The 24,697-nt window shown below is 27.3% G+C and overlaps 1 protein-coding gene across 1 annotated transcript; it reads left to right on the top strand.

Moving 5' to 3' along the window:
• Positions 1-19,159: 19,159 nt before the first annotated feature.
• Positions 19,160-24,463, top strand: LOC132949593 (DNA polymerase interacting tetratricopeptide repeat-containing, protein of 47 kDa). The gene is made up of 8 exons (XM_061020571.1): positions 19,160-19,339; positions 19,824-19,968; positions 20,084-20,373; positions 20,444-20,636; positions 20,702-20,819; positions 21,343-21,499; positions 22,346-22,525; positions 24,127-24,463. Exons 1-8 carry the CDS (start codon positions 19,326-19,328, stop codon positions 24,212-24,214), a joined length of 1,185 nt encoding a protein of 394 aa, XP_060876554.1. The 5' UTR covers positions 19,160-19,325; the 3' UTR covers positions 24,215-24,463.
• Positions 24,464-24,697: the final 234 nt, after the last annotated feature.

Here is a 24,697-nt window from a genome sequence, read left to right as displayed (position 1 = left end):
CTTTTTAATCATCGTGCAATTGTGCATAGTACTACAAGTCATAAATGAGACCTCGACCACAGTACATAATATAGTGCCGCTGCACATAATAGTATATTATAATAATTTATAATAAAAAATAAATATTTTAAACCAATCGAGTCCATAAAAATCTCAACCGACGGGAGTAAGTCCGTCCGTTTCGCCGGTGTAGTGAGAGTCCTTGCGACGACGACCATCCAGCCATCCTATAAGTCTTGCCCAGCGGCGGCGACACGACAGTTTGCACAATAATTATTGTCGTCGACGCCGCTGCTCGCGTGCCCAATATATTCTCGTATATACGCAACGCAATCATATTAATAATAATAATAATAATACTAATAAATAATGGTAATAATGGTGATAATAATAGTGATATAAACGCCGGCAGAGACCCCCGCGGTATGATAGGCCGCGTGATCTTTAATTTGCACGCCGCCACTTCAGGGGAGACCGACCGCACACTGACCTGGGTCACCGCGGGCTAAGTGTTGTCAAACGTTTGCGCAAATTGAACGGATAATAACGTATATGTATAATATAATGTATAATATTTTCTCGGGGTCGTTGGTCAACAGTAAGGCCGATGACTGGACGTTTTGGTTTTAATTTTTTTTCATCTCCGTCTCATTCTATTGTGGGATGTGGTTTTCTATTTGCTTTTTTCCTCCTCTGTTTTGACCCATTGAACAAAATGCGTTTTTTCACCATAACTATCTGGCTGGGATAAAAAAAAATTGTGAACACAATACAAATTAACACAACAATGAAATTATTCCTTTATCTGCAGCGTTTTAATGATAATTTAAAAGAAAAAAATCCTCGCATAAGTCTATTTATAAAACTCAGTACTTGACCTCACGAACAGTATTTCTAATATGTATTATGTAGGTTAAATATAAACAGATAATATACTCGATAGTCGATGTATTATTATTAGGTAGGTAGTAAAGTTAATTTTCTCAAAGTTTAGTCATTTATAATTATATATGTACGCTTTAATTATGTTCGTTATATAATATAATCATTCTAATATTAAAATTAAACCGATTAAACACATACATAAATAATATATTCAATCGGCTTGTAGTTTGTACTAGAAAATCGTAATTATACTCATAATCGTAATTTAACCACCACTAGGACGTCCAGACTAGTGGTGTAAGCAGAATTTTTCCTGGGTGTGGACTTGAAACTAAGATAGTCGTACTCGGCAGACATAAAATTAAGTTTGAAAGAATAAAGTAGATATGTTCCTCTATACTTTTATAATGCTGTTACAAATATATATATAAAGGGTGGACATGTTAATACCGTTGGCTCTGCTATACAGTAGGTGTCTAGAGGGGTCAATGATATAAAATCATAGTAACAAAGAACGATTCTGAGCGAAGACTGTCTGTCAAACTATATTACTAAGATTATTTTATTATTTTATGATATTATTGCTATTAAAGTAATTTTACTATTAGACATTATATAGTAATACGCAGTAGGTTGAATTAATTTTTGCCAAAAAAATTTGCATTTTAAATGTCATTGTGTGTATACAATATATAATATACTTTAAAATGTACAAGTACCCGCGAATAATATTTTTAAATTCAAACAAAATAACTAAAATCATTATTCTTTATTGAAATATCCAATTTTGTCTAAATTTAAACTTAAAATGCTTATAAAAAACATCGTAAAATATCTTTGATATTTTTTAACTGCTATTATAACAACTTACGAGGAACCTTGTATTAAATATTTAGGAATTTTGAATAAAAAAAAATAGTTTTCAAAATATTTTTTCAAAAAACTTAAAAAAATTGTAATTTAAATTTCTATGAAGAATTCAAAATAGTCAAAATATTTTGAAAGTCATATAAAGTAGGTATGGAAAATTATAAAATAAACATTTGGTGAAAATTTCAAATATCTAAGTTTATTGATTTTGAGTATGGTATATTTTAGCTATTGTAGTATAGTTTTATATAGTTATATGTGGTTTGGCTTACCCGTGACCAGACTACTATTGAGTCATTAAACGTAACTAGTACACTGAATAGTAGTAAGAATTGCATTAGAAAGATACAACAGACAGAATACCTTACATTTATTTGAAATTTTTTACGTATTCAATTTTAAAGTATTTAAACAACTTTTTGAGTATTTTTCTCTAATCCAACTATACATTTTGGTATATATAGTAAAGGGAATAAATAACTACTTAAGTACTATTTTTGGAGGAAGATAAGAGGTTTGTTTCAGGGTTCCTAAATTAAACACTACTGCTTATCAAAACTATTGTCAGTGTAAAGCTATATCTTTATTCAATAAATTACCTATATAGAAATTAAACTAATTCGTAACAAGAGACTGTTTAAAATTGAAATAAAAAAAAATCATTTATGTCAAAAACACGGTAATCTTCAGCAATATAAATAAATCGAATGTATTTTTTATACTTATAAGTTATAATGCACTACATCGCATAAAAATTGTATAAACCTACTCTTATAAAAATAAAAATTAAAAAAAAAATAATACTATGGGGCAGACAATTTTTCCGAAAATGAAAATATTAATGATAGGTATACTCGTAAACAAACTATCTTATATTAACCTACTACCTAACAGTTTTTCCTTTATAAGCATTTACATTTTAAAGTCTAGACGAGTAGAATCATTGCCAACCTTGTTAGTAGGATCAATATAGTGTCATAATAATATGCGCAAATATTTTACTACAATATAATATCTTTAGGGGTATTTATGTACCAGATGGCAGATTGTTTCTATATTACAAAGCTCCACACTCACACAACACGCCACACTATTTTTAAAACCAAAATAATATAAGTAATTTTAACATAAATAGGTTACCTATGGTTTTGAGCTGGATACAACTATTTTTTTTTTGTATTCGTGATAGATGATCATTCGTCAATTTATGCTTATGAGCATTTCCAAGTTGAAAAATTGTTTGTACATTTTAAGAAGCTCATACTTGCCTCACAAATTATAATATCAGAAACCTGACGTAGATAATATTTTTAACTTTAAATTTGATAACAGGTAATATTAAAAAAGTAAAATGGATTATTCTTAACGTAAAATGTACTAAGGTATACATGGAGAGATAAGTAAGTCGGTGACAAGACAACACGTCATGCGGGTATGACGTCTTCTAAATAACAATTATTACCTATGGGATAATAAAAATAATATTTGAACACCAAATAGTTCAATTATTATGTTTATGTTGAAATATAGAATACTAGAATAGTGCTGAAATAGTTTTGAGTAGTCGAGATTAGCTTAAGCCTTAAATATATCTCAATAATATTAACTAAAAAGTACACAGTTGTAAATTAGTTTGTGTATATTATATATTGCATATTATATCAAAAAGCGCAGGGCCTGTTAAATCACGTGCTGGGGTCGATGGCCTGCCTTAAAGACGGTTTTGTATAATTTGGTCCTATGACTAACTTTGAGCTGTATCTCTGTCGGCCTGTCCAGACCAATTCAACACACTTCTTTAAAATTTAAATGCTAATAAATATAATACTATTCGTTTAATACTTAATTTATAAATCATAATTTACAATAAATTAATTTCCTACAGAAAAATAAATAGGAACATTGGTTGCCATTAAAGTAGTTCCTACTGTAGATACAGGGACCACTCTGTATGGTTGTTAATTCGGTTTATTGTATTACAATTTATTTTAGTCAAAATATTTTTTTACCACGTCATGTACTAAATGTACAGGTTTCTTTTATAGATACATACCTATAATCTGTAATTCCTTAGATTGCATTACAGAGAGAGTCTTATCATTCGTGTAAAATGTTTTGTCCAAGTGCTGTATGAGATTTTAAATGTAATTAGTTGTTATATACTATAATAGTACCTATAATGTATTGACTCTGGCGACTGGCATGTTTTCGGCCAACCTATGAATTAAAAAAAATATCCTTATAATATAAAAAAAGCGGGTAAGTGGATGTCGCTCTGTTATACAGTAGGTTACAAGTGGGTCACTGTATAATGGATTGTATTAAATTTGAATTCAATGATATCATATCATTGTATACGAAAAGCGATTCTGAGCGGAGACGGTTTGTCAGTCTGCAGGATATTTTATATTGTTATTAATTATTATATTTTATTATAGCCTGTAAGTTGAATTAATATTATAAATTATTACAACAAAGCTATTAAAATCTTTATTTTTATTTTTATTCGTTTCTATGGTGATAAACAAAGCGATAAAAATTAAAATCCCATTTTTAGCGGTTTTTTTGTAATTTGTTGGTGATTTTTCCCGTGTAAATAACTGTTGAGAAAATCGATGATCTCTCTGAAGTACCATCTTGATCCAATTTGCTAAAATATAAGATACTATATGTTGAAATCGAAGCGCTTCTTCTGGTAGAACATTTGTATACAGGATTAAAAAAAAAATAAACACCATTGTAAAACCACTAGATCCCTCGCTCCGCTCTCAGAATCTAAAATAAAATGTAATTCATTTTATTCTATGAGACTATTATTTTATTTATATATGGCCTATGGGTTGCTAAAGAACTATACAATTTACTAATGTGTACAGTGTTTTAGAGTTTACACACTATTATATATACACATCGATGCGGTATTATGAATATATTATATGATGCAGGTTTTACCGAAATAGTGTTAGGTACGTATATCATAATATAAGATATTTTGTATTAAATATTTAAAGACGTTTCTGGTTTCTGGTTGCACTGTCTTAACTCTTTACGAAATCCCACTAAATTAGAAAAGTCTACGATGTTTTGTTAAAATGTTATAGAATTAGCGCTAGTTGAAACTTGAAGTCATTGTTTTCCCATTCAACGCTTCATGGATTTGTCTTGCAATTTATAAAAGTATAATAGCAATGCATAAAAGATTAACTATTATACACATGTTCTAAATAAATATCATTATTTTTATAGCAATAATATAATAATAGACCCGTTTACCAACGGTCCTCCGGGCAAATGCTGGTCGTTACAGATTAACAAATCATAGATCACATTGTCCTCAAAACCTAAACTAATAAACCGAAGGTCACTATGCTCGGCATGGAAATAAAACAGACCGTCTATTATAATATACCCTTTACTATTCGGACATCGTGATATATTTAAAAATAATTATTACATTCAACTCGTTTCTTGAATCTGCGTATTACATTATACTATGATATCGTGATATTGGAGTTGTAGAGTATAATATAGACACTCACTCAACGGAGTTAGGTACCTACCTACTTTATTCAGTTATCAAAATAATTTCAGTCAGTCACGTTAGTCAGTACGTCACCTTTTTTAATATTACACAGAACAAGTTCCGTGAGATTTTCCTTTTTTAGTATTATCACGAAACGCCTACTCTTCAAGTTAAAATTACGATTACCACGATTATAAGTATAATCGTGATGATTACCCAGCATATTATTATTTTATGATAAAATATTTTCATTTAAAATTGTTCTGTTTTTCCGTAACGTGTTTCAATAAGTCTCATACATATACTCACTCACTTAGTCACTTGGTTAATGGTTATAAATGATGATACCTTTAACATACGATACTTTCATAATTTTTAAAATTATAAACGTTTATGAAAAAAAAAAATATATTTACAACATTTCAAGTCTTGACCTATAATTATACAATAAAACATTTTTTGAAAAAAACATCTTTTATTATTTTTATATCCTTATCTTTTTTTGATGTTTCGACTTTTTGAATGACAATATTATACTTTTTTTATTTAATATTCCGATGCACAATATTTGTTCAGTGTATTTTGGTGTATTAACATCAAATTTCAAAAAAGTAATTAATTAATTACAATTACTTTTTGAAATAATGATTGGCACAGCTATGCGTATGGCAGGTGGGTTGCCTACTTGATATGCTGTCGCACATTGTCCGTTATCCGACATAGTCGGATTGCCTACCAAGGTGTCTGAGTTGCACTTATTGCAACGAGTTACACCCAAAAGGAGTTGAACAACCACAATTTTTTTAAGAGTTGTCATTTTTTACGGGCAACGAAGTGCGCGGAATCATATGATGTAATATGTTTAATCGGGAATTTGTTTATAAAACGGTTTTTTAAAGATTGCTATGGTAACGCAATTATATTATGCATGGGTTGACGATTGTTAGGGGAAACTAAACGAAAGAAAAATAGGTAATAAAAAACAAAATTTTACCCAGCCCAAATACATATCTATATTATGTTAAAAGTAAATAGGTACTTACTGTTGTTTTGTAATCAATATTCATGAACTAAGATAATATATTCATGTCTGTAACGCTAGATAATTGTTATTATTGATTACCCCCTAATAAAAAATGTAGTTGTTATAATATAATATTATTGTATATTATGTTTAAAAATATTGTCTATTTATACGCCACTGGTAAAATACTTGAATCCATAGAACATTTTAGATTCTGAGAAAAGCGATGAATGTATTGATCTTACAATGATTTATGGTTTTTTTCGAGGTGACAGTCACTGTTTGGGGCAGTAAATAATATCATCATAGATTTTGTCTTTTGGTGTAACTCTAAAAACAATAATTGTAAATGCATACAATTTTCACCGAATGTTTATTATTTAAATATCTACCATCCAATTTAAGAAATATTTTTACTCGTTTTGATATATTTGTTGACTTTTGAACATTTCGATTTTTTTTAATTATAGTGTCGATAAATAAATATTAAATACTCGGTTAGTGATTTGGCTAAAATTAATTTAACCTATACTGTAATACTACTGTAGTAATGTCTAATAGTAAAATAAATTACTTTAATAACAATAATGTAATAAAACATATCCACTACAACACAGTGACCCACTCTAAACACATACTGTAGTGCAGAACAGTAACCATGACTAGCTCACTTAAAAAAAAAATTATCATTAAAAAGTAGGTAAGTGGATGTCGTTCTGCTGTACAGTAGGTTACAAGTGGGCCATTGAATAATGGATTGTATTAAACTTGAATTCAATGATATAATATCATTGTATAAGAAAAACGATTCTGAGCGGAGATTAGTTTGTAGCGTTTGTCAGTTTGAATATTTTATATTGTTATTCTTTATTATAATATCATGTAACTATGTAAGTTGAATTAATATTATATTATTATTATTTTTTATTCGTTTCTATGGTGATAAACAAAGCGTTAGAAATTAAAATCCCATTTTTAGCGGTTTTTCGTAATTTTCGGTGGTTTTTCCTGTGGCATTAAATAACTATTGATAAAATCGAAAAATTACCTCTCTAAAGTATCATCTTGATCCAATTTGCTAAAAGATAAGGTACTATAATATGTTGAAATCGAACCACTCCTTCTGGTAAAAATTTTGTATACAGGATATAAAAAAAAAAAAATTAACACCATTGTAAAACCACTAGCATCCTCGCTCCGCTCAGAATCTAAAATAATAATATGCATTTTGAAAAATGTCACATTAGCTAATTTTTTGCGCGGGGTTTGTTTTTTCGCGGTATCGTTATTATCATAACGTTATCGTAAAATTAATATATATATATATATATATTATAACATTATTATTATTATGTAATTTTTGTAAACGCTTTCTATACATCGATATTGTTTATTTTATAATTAATACCTAATGAGTGTACGAGTGTACACACTTTATGCATGTTTATAATACACGCACGTCACATAATATTAAAACAATAATTATAGTTGTTTCGATCAGTTCTAGGTAGGTGCCCGTACAAGCAGCATAGGTGTAATATCTAATGTATATAATTGTAATTGTGTCGAGAAACACGCGGAGTAGGTGCCGAAGAGTATAATCTGCGGCAGTATAATATCATAGGTATAGTGAACACACGCGGTTGATCCGACGATGGTAACGCGCGGTATACTATAATAATAACAATATTATTATCATAACATATTATAATATAGCCATAGGTAGCGCATTATAATAAATTGACATTATGCATAATATAATATTGTACGGGAATATTATGATAATGCCAGCGCCGGCGTGTACATTAACCCTGAGAGTCGAGCTGCGGCGGCGTGTTCATTACTGTATGCCAGGCGAGATCGGATTGGACGACCTTCTGAGAACCGGTATGCTACGAATCTCTTCTGGCGGCCCGCGCGCCATTATGATATCGTAATATTATTTTGGCGTCTCTGCAGCGTTTTAGGGGATGTTCGCAGAGGGACCGCAAACTGACATTGGCGGCGGCACCACTACCGTACGCCTTCCATTGTGTTCGGTCCGTGCCTGTATCACGGACACCCGCATATTATTATCGCGTTCGACTTTGTAATATAGGTAGGTTGTATGATTACGTTATTATTTTTTGTCGGTTTACTTCCGAGGTGCACATTAGAACGTTATGGTAATACCCAACGTGCAACACGCATAATACATAATATTATTGCGATTCTTGAATCGACAATTCAACGATATTCTTTCGTTTGGGCGAAGGTGAAACTGTGAGTAATAATAATAATATTATAACAGAAATAATTAATACGATCGCATGGATTATACGATTTCTGCGTACCTACGGTTTGAATGGTTTAAAAATCGGATTTTAGTCCTTCGCGGGGTAAACGCGTTTTATATGGATGACGTCTTATGATAATATTATAATGACAATGACGTATTCATTAATGGTAATAGCTGGGAAAGGACCGGCCGATGAATCGATAAAATTATGATGTGTTTGATGCTTACCAGATGACACGACAAGAAATCGTCTCAATTCCAGTTCATTTTGATTTCGCAAATACAGTAATTGTGTCTCATATCGTGTTTTTACGGCAATTGACACCTTCTCTGTATTATATCTGTAATAATTTAATGACTCGTACCTATATCTATAATTTGTAAAAACTTTAAAACTTACACGATAATATAAATACTTAACTAATGCAAGTTATATTGTCGTTTTTTAAAATAGTTTCACAAATTAATAATATTATAGTTATACACTTATATATCCCTACAACCTACCTAAACAGTAAACAGTACATATTATTATGCTATCTGAAACATTTAATAATGTACCTATTATACTAGTTGTTCAGTTGTTCTATATTTCATTTGTATTTATAATAATTTTATCCTCCACCTAAATTTTAAAATCGTGACAATACTGTTTATTTTTTTTTTTTAACTGCACTTTATATTTTTAAGAACTGACAATTTAATGCAAGGTTAAACATTTTATTACACCGTTGAGCTATTCCGACTATACTACAAAGTTAAAGTTTGAATTTCATCAAAATTATTAAATGTTCACGAATTATGACTACATATTATTACTACGGGTACCTATATTATAAATAATGAATAGATAATATATTAATTTAATATTTAATTTTATGAATTATGTAATATAGGAAATTTCAGGTTTTGAAACCTTGCATTTAAATACGTTACTTATTCATATAAGTATTTAACTTTATCATATTTGTCAGTTCACGTTGTATAGAATTATTCGACATTTTAATAACGTCCTGTGAAATGGTTGGAAAGTGTTTTCAACAAACTTTATAAAAATTTTAATTAAAAATTAAATATTACATTATTGCATTAATACAAAAATAAATAATATTGTACAATCAACACATTCTTTCACTTAATCAAATGTCTATAATAATTTTAAACTTTGGATCACATACACAATCATTATGTTTAATTTTATTACTGGTATATTAGTAAGAATTTAAGTTTAATTATAACTAGTTTTAATATTGAAAAACAAATACATTTTATATTTTTAATAAGTTTAATTTTTTACATTTAAATTTACAATGTTTAAAACCAGAACAAAAACATTTTAACAATTAAAAAAAATAATATATTTCAACTTGTTTATAAAACTATATAAAATATGTTTTAAACATGTTTAAGACATTTAAAAAAATATCGTACTAAACAAATAAAACGTTTATTTTGTTTTGTTTAAAAAAAAATTATGTTAACCGATCTTGCCATTCAGGGTATACCTATTGATTTTTGGATGAAATATTTCATTATTGTCATTGTTATCAAACTTATAACTGCAGTATAATATAATACTGTTAACTAAATTTAATTTAATTTATCATCGAAGTATATATTACGTATTTACGTGGTATTGTATGCGATAGAGCTCGAATATTCGACATCATTAAATATAAAATAATAAGAACAACAGAGATCGATTATTTACTCTGGTATTATACTATTATGCAAGCATGATATAATTTTCAAAATTATTGTTATTTCCGGTTTTTGTTTAAAAAAATATTACCCAATTTTAATTTCTGTCCTGAGAATTCAATACAAGGTTAATCTTAATAACCGGACAAAAAATAATTATTATTAATTAGGTAGTATAGAGTATAGACCATAGACGTATCAAGTGATGAAAACATTTTATGTAGGTGAAACCGGCTATACGCCTATACCCTATATACGATTCTTTTAGTACCTATTTATCTATTATTTGTTAGGACTATATTATAGTCTCCTCCCCATTAACATTTAGTGTTTAACTTGGCGCAAATGTTTGAAATTTACATGTAGGTATATCTTCATATTTATATTTATCAAATAGCTGCTATGCCTAGTATTTACATGTTGTATTTTTTGTATCAAATATAGGGTCTTACAAATCTCATAACCTCATAAGAAGTAAAGTGTATTCTTAAAATCTTCTATGATTTCATATTTAAAAAAATAGTACCTAATAAAATGTATTTCCTTTATTAGTGAGTTCTTGTAGAATTTATGGATTTATCGAATTTAAAAAGCTTCGTTGATTCTGAATACCAACCACTTTAAATCTTTTTATCAACACTTCGTATGATAATTCAATAAATGTTTTTTTTTATTATTTTTTTTTTACGGCCTGGATTAATATTGCCCACGGCTCCATGGGGGTTACAAAATTGAAGTGGGCATTCCTTAATACCTTGTTTGATTTTCTTAGTTTCTATTGTACTTTTATTGACATTTAACTACATACAGGGTTGAACATTCATTGAGTCTTAAACAACTTGTTTTAAACATAAATTTAAAACATTTATTTTTAACGTTTTGTCCATTGTTTAAAATGAACAAAACATAAAACAGTGTAAAATCTAAGTGAATATTGTGTTTTTTTTTTATTTATTATTAATAATAAATAATAATAGATATCCTTCAGAAAAAAGTTAAAGTATTAAATAATTATATCTATTATACCATCCTTTATTTTAATTTTTTTTTTAATTTTATTGAATAAATGACTAAATTTAAAATGTTTTTACTGAATAGTTAATATATAGACAATATAATAATATAATATCCACATAAAATATCCATTCAGAAAATATTTTGTATACATTTCAAATAGTTTAAGATTTAAAATCAGTAATAAATAAACAGTGAAACATTTACTACCTAGTAAGTATGGCATAATATAGGTATATAAGTAAATTACATATTAAATTAAAATTAAGTTATTATAAATATACTGTTTAAAACTCAAACAATTTATTTTGTTTAATACAGAAAAATCAGTTTAAAACAAAAAATAGTTTTTTTTTTCAAAAATAAAAAAATACACCGACTTTGATTACAAATCTATGCTTGTGTTAATGTGTTCTATAATAGGTAAAAATTGTTTACTGTTTATTGCTCTGAATGTTGTTTGTTATTTTTTACACATAACCACATAGGTATAGTAATAACTAATAAGGTATAAATATAACCAATAATCATGTAGCACAATTCATCATTACCTTTATTTTATTTAAAAACGTTCATTATTAAACATTTGAATACAACTCAGAGTACAAACTGGATACTCACTCTACGATCAACGGCTATAATATTCGTGTGTAAAAAGGGGGCTGTAGCCGATGAAAAAAAAGTGACTTTTAGACCAATAAGCTAGATAAAACTGGAAGAATTTGGTTTGACAGATTTTAATTTTGTAAACGGATTATGATTGATCAACAAGTTTACTAGGGAATGATCGAGGTGATTTTGATTTTTTTTTTCAGCTGTGATATCCAAGAATAAAAATATTGAAAAAATATGATATTTTTGTATTTATATTATTTATTATGGCACTAACAATAATTGGAATATTCAAAATCGCCTCGATCATTCCCTAGTAAACTAGTTGATCAATCATAATCCATATAAAAATTAAAATCTGTCAAACCAAATCCTTCCAGTTTTGTCTAGCTTATTGGTCTAAAAGTCTCTTTTTTCATTGACTGGAGCCCTTCCAGCCTCCTTAAGGTTTATTTTATGATATGGAATTTAAATATATCGAAAAACATTATAACAAACAAAATTAATGTTTAGATTGGTAAAATCTACATTAGTTTTGACTTTTGACAAAACCAGCTGCAGCTCCCTTAATATTGCCATCTCCAGATTACAGATAACTGATAAGATTTTTAAACCCAATTTATTTTGTAAATAAATTTAATAAAATAACATTATAACAAATACAGTTGTGGAAAAATCGTTTTAATATCCTACGGATAAGGGGCGTCCGCAAGGAGGGAAGTAAATAAGTAGGAGCAATTCAATTGCAATTGCCACTTTCCACCGTCTCAAACTTTTTCTTTACAGTTTTTTTTGTCATAGTAATATTAAAATATTACGATTTATGGTATAAATAGTACTCAAATAAATGTATGAAAATATTTTTTTTGTGTAAAAATACTGAAATACCAATAACTTTATGTAAGTTTTATTTTATAGTATTATATTATATATTATGCTAAAATTAGACACAATCACAGACGATGAGAACTGATAGCGTTCCTTGGATATTACCGCGGGTTGGCGTATATGCTTAAGTAATAAACGAGGTGAGTGAATTTCATAATATTATTTTATTTGTTTTCTATTAGTGAAAATGAATACTGAAGTGGGTACACATATATCTCAAAAAAAAAATCTTATTTGAAAAACATTATTTTATGTTTAGTGGGAAAAATGTACCTATGCCCCTTAAACAAATCTTGCGGAATACGCCTTTGACAACAAGGAATGCATTTTCCGATTTCACTACGACTACATGATGACTAGTGACTATTATATTCTTGTTTCTTATATTAATAATCTATGTTTATTGTTTAGTACTAAATAATATAAATAGATAATAAAATATGCACAGTGAAAATATAACAATAAAATGTTCTGACACCTGCAGATAATCAATCGCGGGTCGCGGGACGCAATATTTGTCCGTTATCGGTAAGTCTGCAGATGGGACATCATTGTATTAATGCTATTAAAAGGTAATTAATGTTTTTATAGAGGTAAATAATAAATGGCAATGCACAGGTTTAAAATGTTATACTCATAACTTATAACTTACCAACGATCAAATTTGTTAACAATATAAGAACCTATTATATAAGTATATAAACAACGGAATTTACGACATCTATAAGTGCATCTAATTAGTAGTTAGGCCAAATTCACCACATTATTTGTTTACAGGAAGACGGTAATCACAATAAAATTAATCGCTAGTGCTGTGTTATTGTTGATCGTTGTGGGTCAAAGTCAAGGACTAAAATTGCACAATGTTTTGAAAAACGTTCTTATACATATAGGTATCTAATCATTAAGCATAAAATGAAAACCTTCTAGACAGTTGTTTTGGTAATTAATAAAAGTAGAATTGACAGTGTGCATTGAGCTAAATCGGGCATTGGCAAGTTTCGAATTGTGACTAAATTGTTAAATGTACCGATTAGCTTTTTCAATTTTTTAGATTCGAAGCAAAGCAACTATTGCGTGTTTGTTTTACTATGATGTGTTATACAATTATGTTTATTTTTACTTATCCGTATGGCTGTATGTGACCAGATAATGTGGTCCAGATTTTTGGCAGTATGTTTCAAACGTTTTGTATTGCATCTTTATAGATTGGAAGTTTTTTCTAAAATACATTAATACCAAAGGAAAACTACCTGCCTACAAATTGCAAAAAACCGTTTTCAACACATTAAAAAAAAAAAAATGGGCAAGTGGGTGTCGCTCTGCTGTATATTAGATTACAAGTGGGTCACTGTAATGGATGGTGTTACTGTTACATTTGATAAGAAAAACGGATCTGAGCGAAGACGGTCAGTCAGCCTATGGTATAACTATAGTCTATAAGTATATTTGATAATATTATTGTGAACAAAGTAATTTATATATAACCTATTTATAATACCTATAATATATGTACCTATATTTGGGCTTTGTTTTAAATTTTCAATCCTTCGATATAAAAGTTGAACATTTTATAAATTTTTGACAACAAAATAATAATAAAATTTAAAATTTCATAAATTTTGTCAACATTTGAACTTAAAATGCTTATAAAAAAAAATTGTGGCTATGTATTTTTAATATTTTTCAACTGCTATTGTATCAGGAGCCTTGCATTAAATTTTCACGCTTTTTTACCCATCAAATAAAATTGTATTAATATTTTTAGAAAATAAAAACTAAAAAATTGAAAACTGACAATGTCCGTAAACAGCTCAAAAAGAGTCAAATTATTTTCAAAATTGTATCGTGTATAGGAATCGTTAATATAAACATTGAGTTAGTAAGTACATAAATTTATTTTTAGAAATTTGGATTAACAGCTAGATTACACGATATTTTTTATACCTATAGGCTTTCACTATAAAATGTATGATCATTATAGTGGGCCAGTAGCGCTATTTTTGCTTATTTGCTTAAAATGTACAACAAAAATATAAAAATACAAAAGTAAATTGCATATCATTTTGATAAAAACGACATCATAAAGAAGCGTCCTATACACCTTTATGTATAGAATATAATATAACTATCAAACTATGTCCCTTACTACATAATATTAGGTACCATGTATCATGATATTATATATGTATTTCATCCGTGGACTGTGAACGTTGAGCAATAATTTTTCTGTGTAAATAAAAATAGTTAAAAATATTAAGATCTATCACTTGGTTATGTTAAAAAAGAGTGTTATATCTACCTATATAGGTACTAAAGATTACGAGATATTTAATTGTAATTATATAACCCATACAATTGAGTTATACCCATTAATTTTGATATAATATTAATGTATATTATTATGATACATTCATTTTTATAATTAAATTAAATTTCTTTTTAATTGTTCTTATATTATATTATTATATAACAATTTTACGCTTCAATTAATAACTAACATTCATATTTCATAGTTATTAGTAATTGTATTTAGGTAACCTACCTACCTATATACTATTATAAACATTATTTCTAATCTTTAGTTACTAAGTGATTTTATTATAATGATAATTATTATTGAACATTTACTTTCAACAGTTAAATTGAACAGTTCGGTATTATAATAATTAAAATCTTAAAATTGAACAGTAATAGTTTTGACCAATACTGTTTATGAACTCGATGGTATTAGATAGTACTAAGGGTGTTATTTGGATTATGGTGTATTGATGTAATAGGTAATGGTTAAAATCATAGGCGTAAATTAGGAGGGAGGGCGAAAGGGGGGAAACTGCCCTCCTAAACAAATTTAACAGGGCAATGCCCCCATTTGTATTTTGTAAATTAATTTTAAAAATATTATCAAAAAGGTATTTTAAATTTGTAAGAATTATTTTTTTTCAAGAAAACTGAAAAGTATAATATTTTAAAAAGATAACTATAGAAAAAAAAAATGAATTGATTAATCAAAATGCATATTTTATTCATTGCCATTTGCCATGTGCGATACACAAAGTGATAACAGAATTGTTATAAAGTTCTAGAAACAACAGATATGACGATAATTTAGAAGTTTGTAACACCTACAATATTAACTTCGATGACTTAAAGGCAGAATTAAAACTATTTAGGAAAATGTGTTCATCAACTAATATTGCTGAAAATTTTGAAACCCATTTAACTTTGTACTTAAAAAAAGACGTGATTGGCTCATTTGACAATATTTACTTTATTTATAAATTTTTTCTTTCTATTTCAATGAATTCTGCTTTGAGTGAACGTTCGTTTTCCAGCTATGATATATTACTAAGTACATTTAATGATATTATTGTGAATAAAGTAATTTATTTACCTATTTACAGGGAACCTTGTTTTAAATTTTCAATCATTAGCTATAAATGTTGAACATTTTATAGATTTTTAACTACAAAACCATTTTTCAATTTTCAATTTGATCTTTAAATGCGTATAAAAAACCGATTTTGCGTAAAAATTCCCGTTTGTCCTTAATTTTAGATTCTAAACGGAGCGATGAATGTATTGATTTTACAATGATGTGTGTTTTTTTTTTTTTTTTTTGTGTCCGTCATTACCTTTTAAGACAGTAAAAGTGCTTGGCTTTTCTTCAACAGTAACTTTTCTGATAGGAAAGTGAATCTAGTTGGTACTTTGGAGGGTCAAAAGTAAAATTTCCCAATAGTTTTCAAAAACAAAAGAAAAATTAAGAAAAGACGGGAATTTTTATGCAAAATCTGTTTTCGAGAATATCGATTTTGTTTTTTGGTGCAACTCTAAAACAAATGACCGTAGGTACATGAAATTTTGACTGAATGTTTAAAATTGCATTTCCTATACACCATAACATTTTCCAAATATTTTGACTTATTTTGAACTGGCTTTCTGAACTGTTTTCTTATTAAGTAAATATAAATATCAGCTGTTTTGTATTGACTTATTAACTTATTATTTTAAAAGTTGTGTAATTTTTGTATAAATGTAATATATACCTAAGACTGATGTTTTAACTGTACTATATATCATAAACTACCTAATGAGTAATGATTCAATATAAAACAATTTATAATTATAAATCATAACTTACAAGTTACAGCAAATATATTACGTATATATGCAGAGGAGTACTGAGGGGTGTTCGGCCCAGTGGGAAATCACGGTCACCGGCCCAAATAGAGGTGGCCTGAAGAGTGATTAGCCCCCCAAAAAATAAACACCCCCCACCCCCCCCCCAAAAAAAAAATCTTAAATAAATATAATTAATTGTTATAAGGTACCTATAAATAGCATGTACAATTTAATTTAATTAGGTCAAATACGTACTCTGGTGTGTGTTATGTTACATACTGATACTATGGGTCTAGTTTCAACATTAAAAAACATGATAATCAACAATTAGACTCAAAAGAATTTTTTTCATATAATATAATTCATAGATAGAGATAGGTGGCAAAGTTTAGTAATGTCAGCAAAATCTCTTAGAGAGTAGTCATGCCAGAGAATGAAGAAGAAGAATCATAATCCATACAAATTAATGCATTATTATTTATTATAGTTAAGAAAATACTTAAATTATATAAAACAAAACTGAAATGACAATTTTATATTGAAAACATTTTAGTCATTACTGTAAAACTAGCTTTTAAATATTCAATGATATTTGAAATTTCAATTTCATTGAGTAATTGTTTTTCAACACTCATAATTAAGAGTGCTTCTAAATTATCTTGACTTATATTGGCTCTGAGTCTTGTTTTAACAAGCTTAAGTTTGCTGAATGTCCTTTCGCAGTTGACTTCGGTGACTGACAAAGTAAGAAAAAACTCATATGAAGCACATAGTTGAGTATAAGCCAAGACATGCATGTTTAAATTGTATACAAGTTTGTATACACATTGTAAACAATTGTTACATATAAATGTCATGTCATAATAAGTTATGACATGATTGGGCAGCAATTTGTAATTTGATTTTTTTTTTTCACGTTCTTTGGCAGCTCCTCCTTTTTGTTTTTTAGAATTCATATTTATAAATTAAAATGCACAGTATCAATATGACAATATGTAATAAAACATTAATAAACGACAAACTGAACGGGTGCACTGTACTAAAAATGATGCTCTTATGGCTAAATTATTAGTTTGAATATGGGCAATATGTGCTTATAGTTAGAATTGTTTACAGATTAGCAGTCGGCAATTGCGCACGTTCGTAAAAACAATATTGTTATTTTTGGATCAAATAACTCACTCACATTAATATGAATTTACATAGCTACATAGTCGACCACCACCCAGCCTATGTATTTCAATGAAAATACGAAATTATCCTTATTATTTATTAAAAGCTATAAATAGCAATTCCGGGCTGAATTAAATTTATATTGCTTATATTTATATTATTGTTTATTTGTGTCTAGTGACATTGATTTTATAATATACTAATAATATAGTATATTATAAAACCAATGCTAGTGATAACCACATTTATAAAGATTTTAATATCATTATAATTTATTGCATAAGATATGCCTAAATTATTAAATAATAATTTTGATAATTATTATTATATTTTGTTTTGTTTTAGTATAAAGTATATAAATTTATACATGATTCAGGCCGGCGGCCTTAGAAAGCCTGCGGCCCAGTAGGACTATTCCCACTGTCCCACCTGGCCAGTCCGCCTCTGTATATATGTGTTATATTTTAGATTATGATGATTTTATGAACCACATGTTAATTATGATTAAACCATAATGTAGGTATTAATAAATTGTATAATATAATTATATAGTATTTATAATTGTAGATCTATATTAATGAAATTAGCCATTGCCCATTAATATACTACATACCCTAATATTTTTTTTATTGACTACCTATTTATTATATTATTCTTTTTAATGTAATTGTGTCCATTCGACTCCTACAGTCCTACACTACAGTATACAGCAATGGCCAAGCGGTTACCTACTTCCCCCTATTTGATTCCAATGTTCATCTGAAATTTGACATCAAAATAAATAAATAGATAAATCCATGATTTGGATAAATAAAATACAGATTACATTTTCTAATTTCAAACGTTAACTTTTGGTTATTAGCACTTATGCATACATAATTGTATATTTAATCATATAGGTGATTTATAATTGTAAGAGCATTAAAACTTGGGCGACGATCAAAAAAAGAAAATTTAAAAAAATATATTGAGCCCGGGTCTTCAAATATTCATGGAGGAATGAAGGATAAATAATAATCGATAAGTGATAACCGTACTCCTATGGCGATAACATATGATAACATCGCAAGTCAATAACAATAAATAATAAATATTTAATAACACATTTTCAATTTATTTAAAGTTTTTGTGAAACACTGTTTTTTTTACCTAAAGATGAAAAATTTTGTTTTTTGAATTTCTTACTATCCAACATACATTTTATAAACACAACATTTTCTTTCACAACGGATATGGAAAACATACTGTAAGTATGCTTAATGATTATTATAATAAATTGTCATGTTATAAGATGATAACTTATATTATAATATATTGTGTATATTTTGGATGGTCATAATATTTATTTACTATTACCTGGGTTCGGTACTTATAGCATTTATTATTATTAAAATAAGCACTCAAATAAGCATATAAAAGCATTAAAATTAAAAAAGTAAATTTTAAAAATAGTAACCCTTTCACTCTAAAAAAATCAAAAAATAAGGTAAATCTTATTTGGTCAATTTTGTAATAAAATTAGGATTTGAAAAAAATGAGATATAAAACTAGAAAAAAGCAATTTGTTCCTAAAACCTCCAAAATAATCCCTTTACATTTTAAAATAGGTTTCCAGAGCACTGCTAGATTTTATGTTAATCCAAAAGAATTAGCGAATGCCTGAAGTCCCACGCCCTGATTATTATTCATATAATATACTTTGTAATTTTATCAATATAATTTTTTTTTAGAGAATCTGGTGGCTCTAAGCAACCAGTGACAGATGAGGAACGTGAGCAACTTGCTAGACGTCTTGATGAAGATTTAGATAATTTTATAGATAATCTACAGAAAACACCTTATAAAGATGGTTGGAAAGAAGAGACTTGGCGTGAGGTGATAGTTAATTTTTATTGTAATTTATATTTTATATATATATCTAATTTAATTAATACTTTTGATTATCATTTAATCATATTTTTAATTTAATGTTGTTTTGATTTTTCTATAGGAAATGGAAAAACACCCATTTTTTATGACTAAGCCTCCTGAACCAGAAGATCAACCATCTCCTTTAGTCGAGGGCCTGCAAAATCTTCGATATGATCCAGATGATAACACTCCCGAAGAATTGGCCACTAAACATAAGGATGACGGAAATTTTAATTTTAAGTGTCGTAAATATAAATTAGCCATAATGTCATATCAAGAAGGCCTTAAATTAGATTTTCAAAATAATGAACTCCGTGCTCAAATGTTCAATAATATGTCTGCTTCACATTATTTTTTAAAAAATTTTAGGTATTTTATTGAAATTATTGTTAAATAAATGTAATTTAAATATATTATATTTCTTTTATAATGTGTTTAGATCAAGTTTGACAGCTGCTGAACAAGCGCTCAAATTGAAAGCAGACTATGAAAAAACCATATTAAGGGCCATAAATTGTTGCATTCAGTTGAAAGAATTTGATAAATGTTTAGATTTTTGTGATAAATATTTGGAATTTGTACCAGAAGATAATAATATTATAAAAATTAAAAAAGAAGCGATCAAATCTAAAGTAAATTTGTGTCATTAAGAGTTAAGACTAATATCATTATTCATTAAAATGTTTAAATTGATTAGAAAATCATGGAGATGGAAAAAAGAAAAGTTACAAAGATTCAAAAACAAAAAGAAGCGGATCAAGCAAGGTTGTTATTTGAGCTTAATAAAAGACAGTTGCACATAATTGGCAAAAATGGTAAATATACTTAATAATATTTTACCCTAGAACTCGCATTTAAAATATTCGCGAGAATACATGCACATAGTCTTTTTAGTTGCACACAGTATGGCGAAAATCATAGTCAACTTGCAATAATATCACCAGTTACAATGAAAATATTATAACTATCAATTTCGTTTATCGAGTAGCAATTATTAGAAACACAATTTAAAAATACCCATAGTTGATTTTTTTTACGATCACACAATCTTTTTGACCGTATATTAATAGGTAATAATATCTGGTAATGAACTTTGAACACTTCTATATTACGGACATCAGATCGTATACAGTTGGGTGTCGTATCTAATTTTAGTCTATCACCTAATTAAAAGGTACTTTGATTAGATTACGTAAATATTTTGAATTCTGAAAAAAATTAAAAAATGTCTAAAAGTCCGGTCTTTTAGACCGTGAAGCATGTGCTCAAGTTTTAATTATGTATTGTTCATAGGTATATGATAATAACTATATTTATTTGTTGATGATTACACCTTAGATGGTCCGATTAAAGAATTAGCAACACTTGATCCAAGAGTGCCTGGTTTAATACAGCCAGTACATTTAGTCGAAAATCGTCTTGTGTGGCCAGTTGTTTTTTTATATCCTGAGTATAAAACTTCTGATATGATCCAAGAGTTTTATGAAGATTCTACGTCAGTATATTTTTACTTATACACTTATACTTTAATACATTTTAATATTTAAATTGGCAAAATATCCAACTAAAATGTATTAAAATACTTAATAGTGTAGTATTATACAATTTTTTAACTAACCTAACATAACAAATGTCTTAATAATAATTTATTTTTTATTTATATTGTTTTAATGATGTATTTTTTATCTTGATAGTATTTCGAAAAATTGGATATTAATTATGTTCTTACAGTATTGTTGGCATGTTGAAGAATACAATTCACAATACATTAAAATGTTTTAAAAGATTAAGAAACAGTGAATTATTTAAATTTTTAAATGCTTATTAAAGAGCTAGGGAGATATATTATATTAAAATCATATCATATCATAAGTTTCATTAGCTTCTGATTCAAAAATATACATCATTTCAATCTATAATTTACTTGTTGGTTATTTTATGTAGCTTAAATAATATTTTTATACTTTAAAACAATACTATTAACAATTTTTTTTCTTTTGTGAATTACCTAATTAATATTTAAAATTTGTTTACATATTATTTTTATCTTTCTATCTATTTTTTATTGTTTGAAAAGAACCGCTAATACTCCTGTAAGATTTCTTAATTTATTTTTATAACAAGGTAATAAATTAAAAATGAATTACATTATTTTAACTTAATAATGTAGTTTATCTTGTGTAAATTAGGCATATGTGTCTTAGAGAATTTTTTTAAGTATTAATTTGTTTTAGATGGTTCAATAGTTGTAGGTAATTGCATTATATAAATCTTGTTGTAGGTTTATATTTTATTTATTAACTCAGTTCTTTGTAATTATTGTTGGAATATATTTGTTTAGGTTTTATATTCATTTAATAGAAATGTTTTCTGAAAGACCAGAATGGGATATTGATGGAAAATACAATGCGGATGTTGTAAATGTTTATTTTGAAATTGTAAATGAACATAAAACTGGCACAAAAGTTACAAAAATAGATGTAAAATCATGCACATTGTTTGAAGCATTGACATTACTAAGGTAATAATAAGAAAAAAAATCTTTATCGCTTTTATTTTAAGTTAAACAAAAGCATCTCCATATTTGTTAACACTATTATGCAAATGAATGCCTTTTCATGGATAATATTTTCTTTTACTATTTATTTTAATTTTAATAATACAGAAATAAACATTAAATAAATTGTTTAATTTTTAATACTGGCCTTATATCAGAATATATTATTTTTTGTGTAGCATATTATGATAATACCAATTAAAACCTACCTACCTATTATAAAGGTTATCAGAAATATTAGAAAACTTTTGATTGTAAAAACATTTATTTATAGTTTAATTTTTTTAATTTTTGAAATCACATTATTATTGTTAAGTTACTAACATTTATTTTTAAATAGATACTTGTCAAAATTTGAATATTTTTTAATAAAATTATTAATTTTCATATTAATGAATCTTACTTAATTCAAAAAATTTAAAAAATCTTAAAAAATAATCTTAGATGAATGTTTTTACAATCAAAAGTTTTCTAATATCCAAACTTACAAATTGGCTATTTTTTATTTTTTATTTTCAGTTTATAAAAATTTAAATGAAAAAATGTTATATTATATTTGTGTAGTACAAGAGTCAATGAATTGTATACAAAAAAAAATTTTAAAATATTGATTAGAACAAAAGTTGTTTAATTTGTCAGGTCTTCCTGTTCAGCCTGTTTTACTGTGTGTTTGCGCAGAGAAGGTTTCATTAATTATGAAATATTTTAAATTTTGTCTTGTTGGAATGATTTGTGTTAAAATGCAGTGGCAGCTCGTGGTTGGGACAACGGGATGATCGCATCCCCTACTAAAATTAATTGTATAATATTCTTAATTTTGCATTTTTAAATAGGTAGTAAAATAGTTATAAATTACCTACTACCTACTCTACATTTGTCTATTACATTTGTAGTGTGCGAACATTAAATTTTTTTCTCTCAGATACCAGGAGCATATGGGTACGCATGTATACATGACTCACGAGCAGTGTTTGGACGACAGGCAGCGTCGTTTGAGCAAAATTCTGAATACGCATGTATAAGCGATGCGCTGCAATTGTGTGCGTGCGAGTATGTTTATTGTTTAGCTGTTTATTATTAGCTGCGATGTTATATAAGGATTTGGATGACTGGCAGCGTCGTCCATACAGTAAAATATTTATATATTACTATATTCGGTAATTTATTTTCAAAATTAACAGCATTGTCGGTTACTTATTGCTATTATTACTATTTTAATTTCCATTTTCTACTGCGATCTGCGACTAGTAAGATTTATATTTTCGTATATTTAAATAATTTGTTATACCTATGACTACCACTATTAAATTTAAAGTCGCACCCCAACCACCAGCACCCACGAGATGCGACTGTTAAAATGTATATTTATTATAAATAATATTTTAGTACCATAAGAAAAATCCTAGTAATATAAAATAAAATATAAGTATGTATTTACATAAAACTAATGAAAAATGTTATCAACTTTTCTTAACAGTTATGACCTATATAATAGCTTTGTATGTTTAGATGTAAAGTTTCTTATGCCTTTTATATGTATCTAAGTTTCTTATATATTTTTTTAGATGTCCAATTGACAATGGAACACCAGTGTTTTTGATTTTTATTGCCGGAAGTCAGTTTGAGAAAGAATTCTTAGCAGAAGTACCATAATCAATACAAATATAGTAAAATTGTCTATTACTTTGGTTTATTTTCATTATACTATTATTTATTGTTTAAATGTTGTGTTTTACTACTTTGTGTAATATAAACTTGGAAGTATGAGGATTTTATGTTAAATGTTTAGATGTCAATACCTGTCCATTTCCATGTTTAGTCTGCGGTTAATAATGCTGCTATAAAGATACATACTAGGAAAAATATTGTTGTTTAACATGTTTGTTACAAAATGTTTTATGACCGAAAAAAACAGCGCCAATGTGCTTTGAAATGTATGACAATGGTGTTTGTTCAACTTCCACAAAATATTTACCGCTCATATTATTTATTTTCTTGTTATTACATCTAATATAGTGTGAACGTATAATTATTAGTTTTTTCTGAATATTTTAATTAAAAATTTTTTTTATTTGAGCAACAAAGACATAATAATTAATAGTACAGCTATTGTTTTCACGATGTTGATTTCTCGAG

Source organism: Metopolophium dirhodum, chromosome 7 (genome assembly GCF_019925205.1).
Source record: "Metopolophium dirhodum isolate CAU chromosome 7, ASM1992520v1, whole genome shotgun sequence".
Taxonomy (NCBI): Eukaryota; Metazoa; Arthropoda; class Insecta; order Hemiptera; family Aphididae; genus Metopolophium; species Metopolophium dirhodum.
The sequence above is the reverse complement of the archived record's forward strand: the minus strand, read 5'-3'. Positions and strand labels throughout refer to the sequence as shown.

Bases quoted from the DNA above. Each gene is read 5' to 3' on its own strand.
- LOC132949593 (XM_061020571.1), top strand. The intron at 19,969-20,083 runs GTGATAGTTAAT...ATTTTTCTATAG, and splicing joins AAGAAGAGACTTGGCGTGAG to GAAATGGAAAAACACCCATT. The intron at 22,526-24,126 runs GTAATAATAAGA...ATATTTTTTTAG, and splicing joins GAAGCATTGACATTACTAAG to ATGTCCAATTGACAATGGAA.